The sequence below is a fragment of the Alligator sinensis genome, unplaced genomic scaffold (assembly GCF_000455745.1).
Source record: "Alligator sinensis unplaced genomic scaffold, ASM45574v1 scaffold59_1, whole genome shotgun sequence".
Lineage (NCBI taxonomy): Eukaryota > Metazoa > Chordata > Crocodylia > Alligatoridae > Alligator > Alligator sinensis.
In genome coordinates this window covers 879034-896447 of record NW_005841878.1, presented here as the reverse complement: position 1 = coordinate 896447, position 17414 = coordinate 879034, and the positions used below count along the sequence as shown (strand labels likewise).

The following is a 17414-nucleotide window of genomic DNA, read 5'->3' as shown; positions in this document are numbered from 1 at the left end:
TCATGTGCCCCAGTCCCCTCGCCATTTTTGTTGCCCCCTGCTGGACTCTCTCCAATTCATCCACATCTTTTCTGTAGTGGATTTCTGGAGTGTAGTGGACAAACAAATTAAAGGAATAACACCAAAAAAAAAATCATTTTCTAATTCTATAGTGAGATCGGCCTGAACCAAAACCCTAGCTCCAGCCCTCGCTTCAATACATTTTGGGGAAGTTCAAATAAGATTTAGATTTTCAACCTGGACCTATCTTTATGCTGCATGGGCTTTTATTAGACTGCTTTAGAATTTGAAGTAACCAAGGAAACTTCAGGCACCAAGGCTGCCTATACATGTGCTTGGGTTTTGGGGGGGAGTTTTAATTAGAGTGGTTCCTGGAGAGCTGCTATAGTTAAAACACCACAGCATCACATGTATTAAGTTCCCGTGTTCTTAAAAATGGCCATGGGATGCTTTAACTTCTTCAGTAAACTTTAGTTAAAACACCCCCCCTTTAACTAAACTTAAAGTTAAACTGTAACTTTTAAAGAAGATTTAGTCTGCTCTGACGTGTTCTAAGTAGAACACATTGGAGCATGTATATAGGCAGCCTATATTCTACTATAGCCAGATTTTATTCTATTTGGTATCTAAGTGGACTAAGGTGTCTAATCCTGATGTGCTGCTGCTGCTGCTGCTGCTGGTGGTGGTAGTAGTGGTGGGGAGTCCTCCTTCCCTTACTTGCTTTGTCTCAGTTCCTTTTGCAGCTAACAGGAGTTCTTCCCAAGTAAAAACCAAAGGATTGTACCCTTTAAGAGATGCTGTACATGTACTGCAAGTCCCAAATAAACAACCTGATTGAATCTCTAACCTTTTGCCTGATTGTAGGCTGCTAATTCAACAAGCAAGGGGGCCCTTTTATAAAATCAGCAGGCAATGAAGTTCACAGATAAAAAGATGCTCTCATATTCCAAATCAGCTCAAACTGTAGGCTGAAAATATCAGGCTAATTTTTCATTTGCAACTTGAACCTTTGCCACTCTAATTATGATTATGAACAAATTAACCTTTAAAAATAATGTAGGAATCAGCTCTTCTTCTCAGCATGAGAGAGCTTGGCTCACTTTGCGTCCCTTAAAAGAAGGAAGAGAATAGGAACTTAAATGCAGGGGGAAAATGTGCCTTTCTCAGTAGGAGCCACTAAGCCCAGGACATCCTCATGCAATAATAATAATGGGAAAAGAAAGCACACCTTCCCAACACAGATAAAGACTCTGTCCAAAATAGATTATTCTGTTAGAAAATCCTCCTTGATGCCCACATGTAGGTGAAATCTTGTCATGTGATTGTAGAAGTCAAACTTCCCTGAGGCTGTTGCACTTGCAGATGTGACTTTTCAGAATGGTGGGCTCCTGTCACTTCCATCCTAGTTTCAGTCTCCACAGTTTTCCATTTTATGTCTTCCTTCTGCTTCTTCAGTCCCCCTCCTCCATCCTCCAACTGCATGTTGGAGGAGTGTCTGTTTGCATGCTGAGAAACCCGTGTTGATAAATACCAAGGGCAATAAATGAACATTATAGGTTTTTTTCCTTGCCCCTTTCATGGCCTTAGTGTGCCAGCACTTGAAAGAGGAAAACCATAGCAGGAATTAGTCTGGAGTATGCCTGAAGTAGCTTCATTCTAGTTCTGTAAGGGTACAAGTCCTGTGCACTATTTATACTCTATCTAAGATCTCTGTGAAGAGTATCAGCGTGACCACTAATGATTATTGACGTGTATCCTAAAATGTGGTTTACGTGTTGGATTTTTGAGAGGGTGTGTTGGCCTGTCTGAGAGGATCAGGAACAATCACCAAAGACAGAATCAGGGTATGGACAGAAGATTATAAATCTCAATGCAATTTGCATTAGTTTTGTGAACTGATGCACACTGCATTTCATTATGTCATGGACTGAGATAGTATGAACAAGGGGTAGCCCAAACTCTAGGCTTCCATTACTGGACCTGGCCACCAGGTGACCGGAAAGCAAATAATATCATGTTTGTGTTAACTAATTGGTTATGTCTGAATGGTCTAAGGACAAATGATATCTGCAATTTATGCGCATGAATAAATTCTGGAGCTTATAGCTCTGGAGTTTTTGTGCTTCTGGGTGCTCTTTTTGAATGTGTGCCCAAAAGCAAAAATCTCTGGGGTATATTGATCCGGAGTTTATTCATGCACAGCACATGGAGCCTGGTTGGAGCAGCCCATGCTGGTAGGGGACCCGGGGGGTCAGGCTGCTAGCCCAGGGCTGCTCCAACCCAGCTTCAGGTTCTGCAGAATGACTGGCTGGGGCACAAGTGTGCTTCAGTGAAGTGGCTCCCTGCTGGCTAGCTTTGCGCTGAAGCACCCTGTGCCCCAGCCAGCTGGGGCAGTATCCTCATGTGTGCTGGCGTGCATGAAAAAACTCTGCACCAGGTATTTACGAGTATAACCCTGCTGCGGATTTTATTAGTTTTGTACATCCTAATAGTGGTGCGTGTGTAGATGCCAAGACATTTACTGTGCAGTTATTTAGTCATTAAATGTCTCATGCATTAAATGTCTCGTGTAGACATACCCAATATAACTTATACCGGTGGAGTTTTACACCCATTCTTTTAGAGGTAATTATCTACTGGACTGAGCGAAACTACCTTAGTTTAGTAGTTTGTGCCCTCCATTTGCTATATTTTTATTGGTTGTCTAACCAGCCTCACAGTCACAAGACCAGTGTTTACAAAGTGTTAAGGATGAATGGGTCTAACTGCCATACAATGGAACAGTCATCAGAGAGAGAGTCTCTATGGGGAGGAACAAATGTTCAAACTGCAGTGAATTAAAAGGGATCGTGGTCTTATCACAGAGCAGCTGATTTGTGGTAACTGTCCATCTGCCTGCTTTTAGCTCGGAGTAGTGAAAACTACACTGTGGCAAACCTGTTTTACTCATGCAGAAAAATGCTTTAATGTGGGGTAAGAGCAGGTGAACAGACAGTAACTCTGTGTTAATTCCTCCACAGGTAGTCCGGGCCCCTTTTACTGTCTGCAGTTTGTTCATTGCTCAAAGCAGAGGCATAACTAGCAGACAGAAAGGCAATATTTAAAGGGGTCATGTGCCTTGGGCCAATATATGGTTTAGTTATCCCTTAGCCTGAATTTTTACAGGATTGGGAGTAGATTCCAATGTATACAGATTGGGAATAGATGACACAGACAGTTAGATTCTTGGCTAGGATAAATCATTGTAGGTCCATTAGAATCTGTAGGACGATCCCAAATTTATGTCAGCTCAGGATCTGGTCCATATTTGGGTTTGAAAACATGTTTAGAAATCCCAGTTGAAATGCATGGGAATGCATAAATTTTATGTCTGAGGGCATAAGATGGTTCATGAAATATTTTCTATATGTGTAAGGAATCATGCACAGAGTGTTTGTTCTGATTTGAAAAGTAGCTGAGATACGGTTGCATTGAAAATTACACTTCTGAAAAGAGTATTTTCTTATCTTAGGCTCTGCTTTTTCAAGTAAATCACTGAGATTCAATACCAAGACACAGAATTATGGGCTGAATTGATCATATCTATCCAGCATGAGTATATATGCACTACTTACTAAACTGTTAAAGTCCAGTACTAGCACACACTGGATTTAGTATAAACCTTGGAAAGAATTATTTAAAGGAAGTTTCTTTTGTAGTTATTCCAAAGTCTCAGTTGGGAATCTGGACAGGATAACATAAGGACAGTAGAGCAGCAAGGCTTTAGTTTTAATAAAAACTCTCCCCATGTCAAAATTTTAGAAGAACATTTATGAGCTGTGGCCTTGTTTAAAATGGAATGGAAACATTATTGACAGATGAAAAACATTTTAATTCATGTTAATATCCTGCAAAAATGATTAAATTGATTTTTAAATTTTTGGGCTGAACATATTCATAAGCAATTTCAGACAGAAAGGCAAGATTTAAAGGTATGATAAACATCTGAAAATAGGGGCATATAATAGACATGTCTTCTTAGGCCATAATTGCAGAGTTACTAGTGGAACATATTAGTAGCTGTTGAGAGATTCTCCAACTTTTGCAGGGCCATCAGAATCATTTAAAGGCAAATGGGCACATTTTAAGTAGTATGAAACATAGAATACAGAATTATATTTTATCCAAACTGTTAATTTTTGTGGAACTCTGATTTTCTAGAAAATATTCCATATCTATAAGAAGCTCTTGACATTGCTCTTTACACCATTTGCATAGTGACCTTTGCATTAGCAGATACATATTTTGAAAGTATATTTATCCAACCATCTGTTTAATGGTTCCACAGCTGAAGAACTGGCTGTATAAGTTATTCAAGCTAAAGGTTGAAAATATTTTTTCATCTCAAATAGCTTTAGTTTAAATTAGTTTTGGGATGGATAAATTGCTGTATTTTAAAAAGTATGTAAAGCTAAAACTACTTTTTAAGGGGATCCAAAGAGATCTATTTAAGAAAAGAGTTGCATCAAATATAAAATTTTCTCTGATGTAGTGTTCCTTGCAGTCATTGGAAAGAAATGTCAGCATTTGGAAACCTCTCTAAGATTTGTCAGGACACTAATATTTTTCAGTTAAGTCCTTCATATTAAATTATCACTGCAGTTATCTGTTAGAATCTGGCCCCATAAATTCTACACAAAACTGGTATAAAAGTTATCTTCCAGGCTAGAGACATTACACATAAACGGGTTTAAGTGATCACAAACTGGTTTAAACCTGTAATAGAACAGATATTCAGTGAATGTAAACCAGTTTGAAAATGGCTGAAACTGGTTTGAGATAAACCTGATTGAATGTAATATCAGACTTAACTGATTTGGCTAAAACTGGTTTATGCAATGTCTATCCCAGACCCCTTCTTGGTTTAAGTTAAACCAGATTCCCACAGCATCCCAGCATGGTCTTTGGGCTGGGCTCTCTGCTCCACCAGAGGGCTGGCCCCTACCCTCTGCTCCCTGGCTCGAGCTCTGGCAAAGACTGCAGGCATCTGCCTGGCTTCTCACTGCTCCCTGCTAAGCAGGGATTCCCCCCTCCCCTCTGCCTTACTCAGACACCTCTCAGTATTAGCTAGCATATCACATGCTGGCTACGGTGCTGTAGCAGACAGGACAAAGGTAGACAGGACTTTGCCCACTTAGGACTTTTTGGAGCTAATCAATAGGTAGCTGTGAAGCTTTTGTTTTTTTTGTTTTCTTAATGGGCTGATAAACACTGAGTTAGGGGTCATAAATACTGTGCTATCAACTGCCTGGTGGTTTCTCGGAGGGAGGGCCCCTCCCTAATAAGAGCACCCTTCAGGGGCCTGGCCATGCCTCCCTCAGCTCAGCATCGTGGAAGGGAAGGGAGGGCTGCTCTAGCACCCCCCAGCTTCTAGCCAGAGCCACTGCAGGCATGTGCTGACATTTCTTCAGTCCAGAGGGGATGTCTGTTCACTTACAAACTGGTTCAGCCTAGCCAGGTTAGACTAACCTGCCAAGATTGAATCAGTTCAGGCTCAGTGTTTTTGAATGTCTGTTCCTAGCCCTAGAGGAAACATGGATGAGGAATAAAAAATTATCCACAAATTCTTTTCTCAATTATACCCAAGTAATCCTTATGAGACTTCAATATGATTGCACAGATCTAAAAAGGAGCCAAATTTGGCATTTTGTGTATATGTAGCCCTGATGCCACTTGTATGTGTGGAATAAAGATGTCAAGCATCCATGTTATATTTGCTAACCTGAATTGGAAAATTTTCTTACCTTTAGGTTACACTGTACATGAAAACAGTGGAATTGTATGAACAAAAAATCCAAAATCTAACTATCAAGGTGGAACATATGGAGAAAAACAGTGTTTCTTATACTGAAATGGACTTCCAGTTACTGAAAATGGAAATCATAGAAATGGAGAAACTAATTACTCAGCTGAAATTGACACTTGGTGGAAGTAACGTGATCGTTGAACAACTATATGTGGAGGTATTGGAAGAGTACTATTGAGCCATTCAGGTTCAAATTACAATTTTTTTTCTTGGTTATATCACTACATTATTACATCATTGTCTCCAGTTGTTGTCAGTGGAATTATTCTGGATTTTCCTTGGTGTAATTTAAAACAAATCTGTATTTTTTCTTTATATATGGCAGAAATGGAAACTTGAACCTCCTTTTCATTCATGTACCTGAAAGCTAAAGTTCTTGAATGCCCTATTGAATAAAAGTTCTGACTAAATTATTTAATAAATATTAATTTGTAGGCTCCTCTGGCTGTCAGCTGCTGCCCCTTAACTCAAATAATTTAAAAGTTAACTTCTCATGACTACGATAGTAGCCCAATGAATATAAAATCAGGAACTGGAAAAGACTCACCTTCCCAACATACAATTAATCACATTTTCAAGAGTGTAATTTATCACTCACCTGGAATGAATAGTGACAAAAAAGTTAAAGCAGTTAGTAGGTAAAATATAATTAATGTCTTCATTGTCCTCTTTAGCCATGGATAAGAGAATATTTTATTTACTTGGGGAGGTAACATTTCAAGGAAAGGTTAATACTGGGGTAAGCATTAGTGGACAGGAATAGCATTCCTGTTTTCATGCATGGAGTTGGACAAGATGACCTTTGAGGTCTTTTCTAACCCTATGAGTCTATTATTTTTATTGCAATATTTTGCATTATGGTACATGATTGAGTTTCAGAATTACAAGCATTTCCTTGTTAGACATAATCAAACATATCCTAAAAGCTTATTCTGTAGCATCTTCTGTGAAATGAGAAACCCTGCCTAAAATGATTACAGAATTTAATCCTACATTTTTTGTTTGTCTAGATCAAGAATCTGACTCTCATAGTGAATGATATGGAATCAATGGACACAAACAATATCCTTGCAATTCGTCGGCAAATTGTGTATCTGCAGAATCAGTTGAAGGCATGTGAAGGGAACAGCAATAAGACCATAGAAGTACCCTATTTCCCACCAGGTAAGCATTGTTTTTATTGGCCACATATGAAGAAATGTGAGAAGTAGGAGGAAGAGCAAATTAATTGATTATTAATATTAAATATAATGAGAATGATAACACACAGCACATGAAACATTTACCAGACACCTACTAACATTTTTGGTAGTGGGTTAATATGAAAACTGAGAACTGAAGAAAAATGCTTTCACCAATTACTATTTCCCAGCTAGAAAGTAGCAAAGAAGCATGAAATTTTGTACTGGCCTCTTTTATAAACACTTCCCAACTGTGGGAACATTATGGGTTTTCTGACCAGCTCTGATTTTACCAGCTTTCATGAAAGTGATCTGGACTTTCTGGATTTCACTTTCCTGCTACCTGAGAAATTCTGAACAGCAGTGGCTACACTGAAGCTGTTTGTACTCAAGTTCAAGCATAGTTGTACATTACATAGGGTTCACATGCAGAAGATTCATCTTGACCCTGAAGGCTAGAGATATAGGCTGCTTATACACATGCTGGAGGATCGGGGGTGGGGCATTTTAATTAGAGCGGGTCCTGGATAGCCCTTGCACATTTCAAAACAGTCACAGGATGCTTTATATAAATCTCATTCAATGAGGTTTACATGAAGTACCCCCGCAGCCATTGTGAAATGCGTGGGGGCTTAATACACGTGATGGTGATGTGACACTGGAGCATTCTAATGAGAACATGGAACAGACTCGATTAATTGAGTTCTAATTAGAATGTGAACAAGCACATAGTAGGCTGCCGCCAGAGGTGGTTCAAGCACCTACTTTGAACACCTTCAAGAGACATTTGGGTGTTTATCTTGCTGGGATCCTATGACCCCTGCTGACTTCCTGCCCCTGGGGCAGGGGGCTGGACTTGATGATCTTCCGAGGTCCCTTCCAGCCCTAATGTCTATGAAATCTATAGAAACCCATAGGCTGAAATCCTGGATCTACTGAAGTCAACAGTATTTTTACTGTTCTCTTCAGTGGAACCAGGATTTTCCCTTAATTCTTCTTTTTTTTTTTTAACAAAAAAGCAGCTTCACCTCTGTGGACATTAATAGTGTATTTACCTCTGGGAAACCTTCCCATGCACTAATGAGAGTTTTTCAAGCCCTGATAATCCCTTGTATATATTTATATGGTTTCTATTTTTTACAATTGTTATAAAAGAGAAAGATCTTTTATGAATATAAAACCGTTGGAGAAGAAATCTGGTTTTCCCTTCATCCCTGAAAATTTGGTAAACAATCAGAAGGGAGACAGACTAACTGGGGAAGGGACTTTCTAATATACAGATAGTGAAGCTATACTGCCTACCAGGGCTAATCTCTCATCACCTTCAGGTTAGTTAGTTCAGGTTTCCCACTGGAAGGACAGATAAATTGATAAGAGAAAAAGCTTCCCCTTGCTTCAGAAAACTTTCCTTAATGACCTCCTTGGAGTTGTGCCAGCACTTTGGGCAACTACTTCAGCTCATTTTTGACGGAAAATACGAACACCACCATATCTGTGGGGTCAGACAAAAAAAAATATCCTACATTCAAAAAAACTTTAAAGGCCTTCTATAATCCTTAGAAAATGCTTAACATGGTTCAGTGAAAAATGTAGTGTTTTCAAAGTATTTGAAAGGCACCTCATTGATTTATTGAGGGTGATGGTGTAGAGAGAAAAGCTGCCTTTTTCTTCTCAGCCTAACTTCAGTTAGCTTTTATTACAGCTGAAAAGTACTAAAGTCTTTAACAATAGCGTTGTGTACTTCAGGGGTATATGGGTGCCTGTGACTTCTTCCCTGGTTGACTGGACTGTAGCTTGTTTGTTCAGTGCAGTGGCTTTCACAGTGCAGTGAATGACTTGGAAAGCTAGATTCTCAGGTAGTATAAACTGACTTCAGCTGAACTATGACAATATACATGAGTTGAAAATGCTACTTCTGTCAATAGTGCAGGGGCTGTAGATGACCTCCAATGCATGGCTATGTAGAGAAATTCTCCATGGCACAGCTGGGCTGCCACCTAGTTAAAAATGTTGGGAGCAGGCTGGAAGTGCAGTCTCTGGGTCTGCCATTAGGTAAATCCAGTGGTTATAATTCTCCTTGAGGGGAGTATTTAGTGACATGATTTATACACTGGCTGGGGCTGGAATAGTGGCTGTGCCCTGCCTATTAGGTAGGGTGACCATATGTCCCAGTTTAGCCCAGACAGTCCTGGATTTCAGAGGCTGGTCCCACCCAGCTGTTGAGAATTATAATGTACATCCCAGAAACGCAGCAGTTGCAGGATACAGTCTGGCCGGGAGTTGGTGTAGCACGAAGCCTGGCACGCTGCCCCATCCCTGCCTACGTGGGAGAGTGTAGGGAGGACGGGGGAGAAGGGGTGTCCTGGATGAATGTCCTGGCTGTCCTGGATTTCCTTATGGTCAGCCTACTGTTAGGGAGTGCAGCTGCTCAGATAGTAGTCTATGTAATTACTTAGATTTAGATCCACACTCTAAGCTTGTTTCTCTTGGCTTCATGTGCTTGGTGGAGAGGGATAAGTGGGCAGGTATGTTCATTCTTTGTGCAGCGGGCAGCAGTTTTCATTTCATACTGAACTGCTGGAAACTTTCTAGAGTGACTGCACGCAGTATGGAACATATTCTTCACTGAGACAAGTGGGAGGGAAAAGGTGCTGCAAAGGGACTTGGGGTGAATGAGTGCATTGGGTTTTCTGGATGCGTCCTTCTGGAGGCTTCACATGGGCTGCCAAAGTCCCTAGTGTTCATTTCCATATCTGAGGACAGATTTCCATACATTTTCTTCACAAACGTGCTTGCACTTGAGTTCTTGCCAAACCATTCGGCCTTCCTCTGCTTTTCTTTCATATTCTATTTATAATATTTGTATTAAATTGACTCTGTTCTGTTTTCAGATATCCCCTCTCCCACCTACACACACACACACACACACGAATGCATGTGCACACATAAACATATGCATGTGCATATTTTTGTGGTAATGTGGACTTAGGAGAGATGGGAAAATCTCCACGTTGTCTAAGACCAGGAGTTGAAGGAGAATGTAATTAAAGTTACTCACTATGTTAGTGTTTTGAATGTGGCCCTCCCTCAGACACCGTCTCCCCAGGGCGCATGGGGGGCTTGTTCTCAAGAAGCACATGAGAAAGAAAGCAGTGTGCGCCAATTTCTCTGCCCTCTGATTGCAGGTTTCTAAATCTGAATCCCCCTGAGTTGGGATTCAGACAATGCATGTATAATAAAAAAGCCTTTAAGTTATGATTCCTGCTACAGTCCCCAGAAATTGTCTGTATTTATGGCAGAAATACTTATCCGAATTCTACCATCCCTTTGACAAACTGAATGGCTTTCTCTCTTTTGTGCTGATTTCCACCAACTGCATCAGGACAGGTAGATAGAGATGAGGGCTCAGTAATTGTTCATTGAGGGCTTAGCAGCAGGCTTTGTCACATCTGACTAAAGTGATCTGAGAAAGTCAGCAGAGAGGGGTGAGTCAGAGGAGACGCTGACAGGCAAATGGAAGAGCAAAGCTGCTTTTTTTTTTTGTTCCTTCAGGAACTAATACCAGATTTCAGGTTACTGGTATACAGCTCTCACCAGGGAGAGGTCTCTGTTTCAGGATCATGCTGATTTCATTTACCCCAGGCCTGAGTATGCAGACTAAGTCTTGAACTAATGTGGGTTTATGAATTATCATTGGAAAGATCAGTGCCTAAATTACTACTAACTTTCATGGATTTGTAGTACCAGATACTTTCAGGGCATCATTACAAACACGGGCTCAGTTCTGCAGTCTCATCCATGTGGATTAGACCCCTGTACCTATGTGCAGCCCTAGCGATACTGGCGGAAGTCAACAGGGCTGTGAGGATCTATGTGCAGCAATCAGAAGGAATAATATTGTGCCCTTCCCGGAGAAGACTATTTTGCAAGCCTGGCTCTGCTATCCCAGGAGTTGCTCAGAAAAAAATTGTGGCTCAAACAGTTACAAGTTTCTTCTGATTTCCTCTTCTCTCTGGGAATGTTTGGAAGTAGGGGATGGTGTAGCCATTTACTGCTAAAGCTACCCCTAAATTGCATGTATAGCTGGGAAGCTGGCTCACTGAGGATGTAGAGCTAAGGCTCTGCCTATTCCTGTCATCTCCACACCGCTTCACCATCCATAAACTCAGGAGGCAGGCATGCTGCCCTCCAGTCCCTTGCATAACCACACCCAAGATAAATCACTTGCTATGAAGGAATAGCATACGTTCTTGCCCCCTTCTACTTTATTCCCCATATGAATATCAGCCTGCCTCAAAATTTAGCTCTGATGGAGAAACAAACCATGACATTCACACACCAGGATTTCAATTAACAGGGGCTCAACACAGTGAAGATAGGAGGAAGAAAATATTGAATAATTCACACAGAAACATTTCAAGTGCCTCCTAATATTTACAAGATTACATGAGACTTTGGCTCTTTTGTGGATTTTTTCCAGACCATCCAGACAAGGAAGGGAAGTTTAGATTAAATAAACAACAATAAATTTCTCTGAACTGTGCAGAAGACAGATCAGCTTCCCAGACCAATCTCAGAATTTAAAAACAAAAAATGTTTCTGAAAGAGTTTTCAAAAAATCAAAGTCAAGCATAGGCTGCATGGCACCTCCAATAATTCTTGATATCATTAAAACTGAGCAGGCTTCTAACTTTGTTTTAATAATTCATTGTTTCATAAATAAAAAACAAACAAGTGTTCAGCAGAGAGATCTCTTTAAGGGAAGAAATAATAATTTATTATTTCTTTTGTAAAAAAGGTCTCTCTGCTGTATACACGTTTGTTTTTTATTTATGAAACAATGTATGAATTATTAAAATCAAGCTGGAATGGTGTTCTGTTTAATGACAAGAAAAATGATTTGATGTTGCATATATATGAGTTCAATAATGCTTCAGTACCTGCAAGGTTTGGTGCAGTATCTTTCTAAGTAGATCAACGTTTTTGAGATGCATTTAATAACCATTTAATTCTGAGATAAGATTGCTGTGATTTAAGTGCCATAATAGATTTAATATGTTCAGAGTTAAGAACGAGCTATAATGCCGGAGGTAACAATACACAATAGAGATATAAGGCAAACTGCTCAAAATGATTCATAGACCTGGCAAACTGCAAACCATTTTGCATTCTTGTCTGCATTATCTTTCTTAAATTGAATTATCCAATACATAAGCACATCCAAGCATCTGTATCCCTGGCAAGTACTGTGGCCATGTTATTAGCCATCCTAAGTGCCATTTCTGAAGATACAGCCTGACTGGATGAGCAGCGGTTTCCCTAGTGTAGTATTTGGAAATGAATGTCTCTGTGGTCCATCTTTAGTCAGAAAAGCACATAAGCATGTGCTGATCCAAGCCAAGGATGATGATTTGCAATGCTGAATTGGAACTATAGTTGACAGCATTTTTCATTAAAAGAAAAAAATTCAGCTCACCTTCCAGCAGAGAACTCCAGGGGAAGAAGACTGATCAGTGGCATAAAGAGTTGTAACATCCTCTCTATCAGGAGCCTTACCTGTGGCCAATAAAGCCCTACAAATTCTTGGCACTTACCAAGAAAAGTATGACCAAAGTGACAAGTGGATGATGCAGTGATTCAGCACTCAGCGAGCTCCTAATTCAAATCTGATCCCACCCACATCAGGGACTCTCAGCGAGGTTAGTGGGTGAGTTTTCTCTCCACACAATACATTTTGGCACAAGGGATCAGGCTGGGAAGAGACATGAGGGAAATATATACACCTGCGAGAGAGAAGTAGTAGGGCTTCTTAGAGGAGGAAGGAAGACAGAGTTTTATTCCTCAAAGTATTCACAAAATACCACGGTTACAGCTAACTACACATTCTCAGTAGCTTCTGCAGAATTATCAGGATTCCTATAAAAGGCCACAGAGAAATGACAAATGACTCTAGACCAGAGCAGTTCAACCCTCTCTCTGAATACTGATAAATCATCCTGCTGGGGTTCACTTGGATCCCTCTGCCCCTGGAGGTGTGTTTGGTATTTGGCAGACACCAGATTTCTCCAGATGGCAAGTGTTTTCTGATCATTCCCATCTGTTTGTGAGCTGCTCAGGAGATGTTTCTGCTCACAAGCCCAGGCATCTTTTAATCTTGTGTAGGTAGTAGCTGCTGAAGCTTCCATATTCTGATCCATAGATGTTCTTCAACACAGCTTAAGCATGGACCAGCTAGTGGTGGGAAAGGATACTTCTGTCTCTATATGATTATTGTTTGTCTTCTGCACTAAGACTGATAATCATATTATATTTGTGCTCTGGACACTTCTGGCCTCATCACAGGCTGGCTAGTCACTCAATATTTTCTAAATCAAAAATACAAGTGACTTGCATCAATGGCACCTTAACCAAAGGAGTGTGCTACAGTTATGTTGATCTAGGTGTTAATGATGTCAACAGCCATCACCATGATCAAACTGAAACATGACATTCAGGTCTTGCTTGGCTTCTGCTGTAAGAAGAAACATACTCTAGTAGTTAAAGCACCTGACAGAATCAGGAAATCATGGTCCTGTTCTTGGAAGGATCACTAACTTGCTGTATTAATGTGTGCAGGTCATTTAGCAGTGTCTCTGTTACCCGAGGTAACCATATTTTTAAAATAAAAATCTGGGTCACTTCAGTGACAACTTCCCTGAAGAGTTACAGAGTCAGGCAAAAGTACACCTTAAAAAACAGTGTTAGTGTTGCTGGTGGCAGCTTCTGACTCACCAGCTATCTGCATATTTCTGAGCAGAAGATTTTTTTCCAGTAACTTTGTGTTCTGGCTTCATCAGGACACAATAGACAAGTGTGACTGGCATTCACCTTGAGCCAAAGAACTGCTTTGAAGAACTGCTAATGCCCAAATGTGTTCAAATTTACTCTTCATTCCCAAACCTATTTATCACCCTACATGCTCATGCCACTGGGCTGTTTGGTCTTGGTAAACACAGAGCAAATTCTGTTGATAAGAGTTATACATCCTGAACAAGACTTGTGCAGCAATAAAAAAAATGAACAATTTTGATGGATGAAATACAAAAAACAAGGATCAGTGGCTCTGAAAGATGTTCTTGGGACATTGTATGAAAAACCAGGACTGCCCTGGTTAAACTTGGGCGTGTGGTCTTGGGGGAACTGAGGGAACTATGTACCTATACTTTATAGGGATGTAGTGAGATTGTGCCTATTAGTGTCTGTGATTTCTCTGAGGGCCTCAGATGGAAGTCACTGGCCGCATCTACACAAGATGCTGACTGCACAGTAGCTTGTTACTACTGCGCAGTAGTGTCACGGAGCATGAACTGTGATGTACTTGGGTATGCAAGTACTAAATGACTGTGCAGTAACAACTACGCAGTCAGCATCTTGTATAGACATGGCCACTGCGAAGCATTGCTTTAAAGCTGTGATTTTGACAGCATTATGCTAATCTGAAACGAGCCGCTGGAACTGCTGCTTCTGTCCACTCTCCCTCCTCCTAGAACTCACTGATGTACAGAGTCAGGGCAGCATCACTAATTACCTCTCACTGATGTACAGTGACTTAAGAGGCTCTTTTCCCTGTCTCCCATATTTTCATCCTGAAATTGAATAGCATGTATGATTTCATAGCTTATCTTGTGAGTACCTTTGATACATGGAAACAGAAATTTGGTTGCATATTTGGAATGGCAAACTGATCACTTGTTTTTCTAAGTGGGTACTGACAAAGGGTATTGATGTCTATAATTTGTCGCTGTTGCTTTTTCACCCTGAACATGGTTCAAGTGAATTGTGCCTAGGAGCACTATATCGCTAAAACAGACTGAGAGCCTGAATAGATGAAACATTTACACCAGTTAGCGTTATATTGGCGTAAAAAAGGAGTGGATAGACCAAGAAAACTCCTAAATGGAGGTAACTCTGTCCAATCACATGGAAAATCACCCTGAAAGAATCAAAGTAAAATTCTACTGATATAAGTTGCACTGCTTTAGGGTTTTTCTATTTCTGTCCTGTGGTAGCTGTTTGCTAAAGGGCATGTTACAGCAAGGAGCAATAATACTTGTCTACTGCCAGCAACTACTCTGCAATAACTGCTTATTCACCTTTCCATTATCCAGGTGTAATATATATTGGTACACAAAAGTGATGTAAATTATACCATGTGTTTTTCTGAAGCAATGACAGTAGTGAAAGCAGCACAGATGCACACTGAATCTTTTACACTAGTGCAATCACTAGCGGAATCTTTTACAATCAAAATATGCATTTCTGTTCTTTTCAGCAAAGTGAGTTCTTAAAAAGGACTGCATAAAAGCCTGTTTCATAAGCATACCAGTTTGAAACCCTGTATTTCTCTTTGTTTTCAGGTAGCTGTACTCATGGTGGACTTCTCAATGTCAGCCAACCCTATAATATACAGTTGAACTGGAGAGGATTTTCCTACAAGTATGGTGCCTGGGGAAGGGATTACTCTCCTCTTACTCCTGAGAGGGACCTTTACTGGGTTGCACCTTTGAATCTAGATGCAAGATACTTAGAATATTACAGGCTTTACAATTCCTATGACGACCTGTTGTTATACAAAAATCCTAGAGAGTACCGAGTGACATTGGGGGATGGCAGTGGCACTATAGTTTACAAAAATTTCATGTACTTTAATTATTATGGTTCAAGAGAGATAGCCAAACTTGATTTAAATACGAATACCATAGTTTTGAGGAAAGCTCTGCCAAATGCTGCTTATGGTAACCGTTTCTCTTATGCTAGTGTTACGTGGCAAGATATGGACTTGTCTGTGGATGAAAATGGATTGTGGGTAATTTATTCAACTGAGGCCAGCACTGGTAACATTGTGATTAGTAAACTCAATGAGACCTCACTTGATGTGCTAAATACTTGGCAGACAAAACAGTACAAGCCATCTGTTTCCAGCGCCTTTATCATATGTGGTGTTCTATATGCCACAAGAACTGTGAACACCAGGAAAGAGGAAATCTTTTACGCTTATGACACAAAGACTGGACAGGAAAGTAAAATCAGTATCATTATGGATAAAATGTTAGAAACAGTCCAAAGTATCAATTACAACCCTGGTGACCAAAGGCTTTACATTTATAATGATGGCTACCTTATTAGGCATGATCTAACCTTTAAACCTATATTATAGTAATATGAATATATGGAAGAGTTGGACCATTACAGGTGTGATATTCCTCTGGAAAATATTAATGCTAATTTTAGGTTTGTTCTAATGAGCACTAGCAATTGGGCATGGGGTTTAGTATGACAAATGAGTCCACTGAAGAGATAACTTATCATAATAAATGCTATACCTGGGAATTACTGTTTGCAAGATGGTGTTCTTCATGTTTTAATTAGTGCTTTAATACAATGATGATAGGTGAATGCCTATTTTGATGTAACAAAGAGAGGCTGAAACTACATTTCCTCATAATTGTTCAAAATATGGAAGAAAAAGAATTTCTATATATATATATATAAATATATATATATATATATATATATAAAATTGGTCCCACATACTGCTAATTATAATATATAACATTGGTCCCATATACCGCTAAAGGATTAAAGTTAGAAGAGAATTAAAACTTGATCTATGAAGAGAACTCATTGATTAAGATGAAGTGCTAGAAAGGCCATTGATATATAATAATTCCTTTCTTGCAATCTGCTAAGGTATTTAGACAGCAGGACTACCCTACATCACTTTCTTAAAAACTGCACTCCAGAAAGCACCTGCATATATTAACAACCTTGAATAGTTGCATGTTCTCATCGCTATGTCCTTGGGGCTTGATCCAATGCTAACTGAATACAATGGACATATTTCCATTGACCCCAGTGATCTATAGGCAAGGTCTTTTATGCATGCCAGATGTTGCACTAGAACAGAACCTATGTTATCTGCATGCTTCCATTCAGCCTTTTTTGGCATTCTGTAATTAGATTAATCTGAACTCAATTAGCCTGGAGTCAAATTAATTCTTGGTGCAACTCCATTAGCAACAGTGAGAGAATCCAACCTATGCTATTTATATCCCATAATTCTGGGTGCTTACTTTACTTTTATTTACTGTTTCTAAAAAGTTTTTTTCATTGTCAATATCTGTCCCTTAATCATGTCAGAAAATATGAAATAAGGAGCTGCCCAGTTACAAAAATGCTATGAATGTTGTATTTCTTGTATTAGATGCACAGCAATGTCTTTGCCCCAAGACAAATCTGCATAAGTAGATGTAAATGATTCATTTTTGCTTAATAAAGAATTATTTTAAAAATCCAACTTGGGTTCTGTAGCTTTTTGAGTCATGTTGTAACAAATGGGAAACTTTTGA

The 17414-nt window shown here is 39.7% G+C and overlaps 1 protein-coding gene across 1 annotated transcript in view; it reads left to right on the top strand.

The window, feature by feature from the left end:
- OLFM4 (olfactomedin 4) overlaps window positions 1-17362 on the top strand; it is a 29328-nt gene extending 11966 nt beyond the window's left edge. Inside the window, exons 4-6 of the mRNA XM_014527915.2 lie at window positions 5790-6002; window positions 6856-7009; window positions 15423-17362. Of these exons, the coding sequence (XP_014383401.1) occupies window positions 5790-6002; window positions 6856-7009; window positions 15423-16222 (1167 nt within the window). The 3' untranslated portion in view covers window positions 16223-17362. The remainder of the gene's footprint in view (window positions 1-5789; window positions 6003-6855; window positions 7010-15422) is intronic.
- Window positions 17363-17414: the final 52 nt, after the last annotated feature.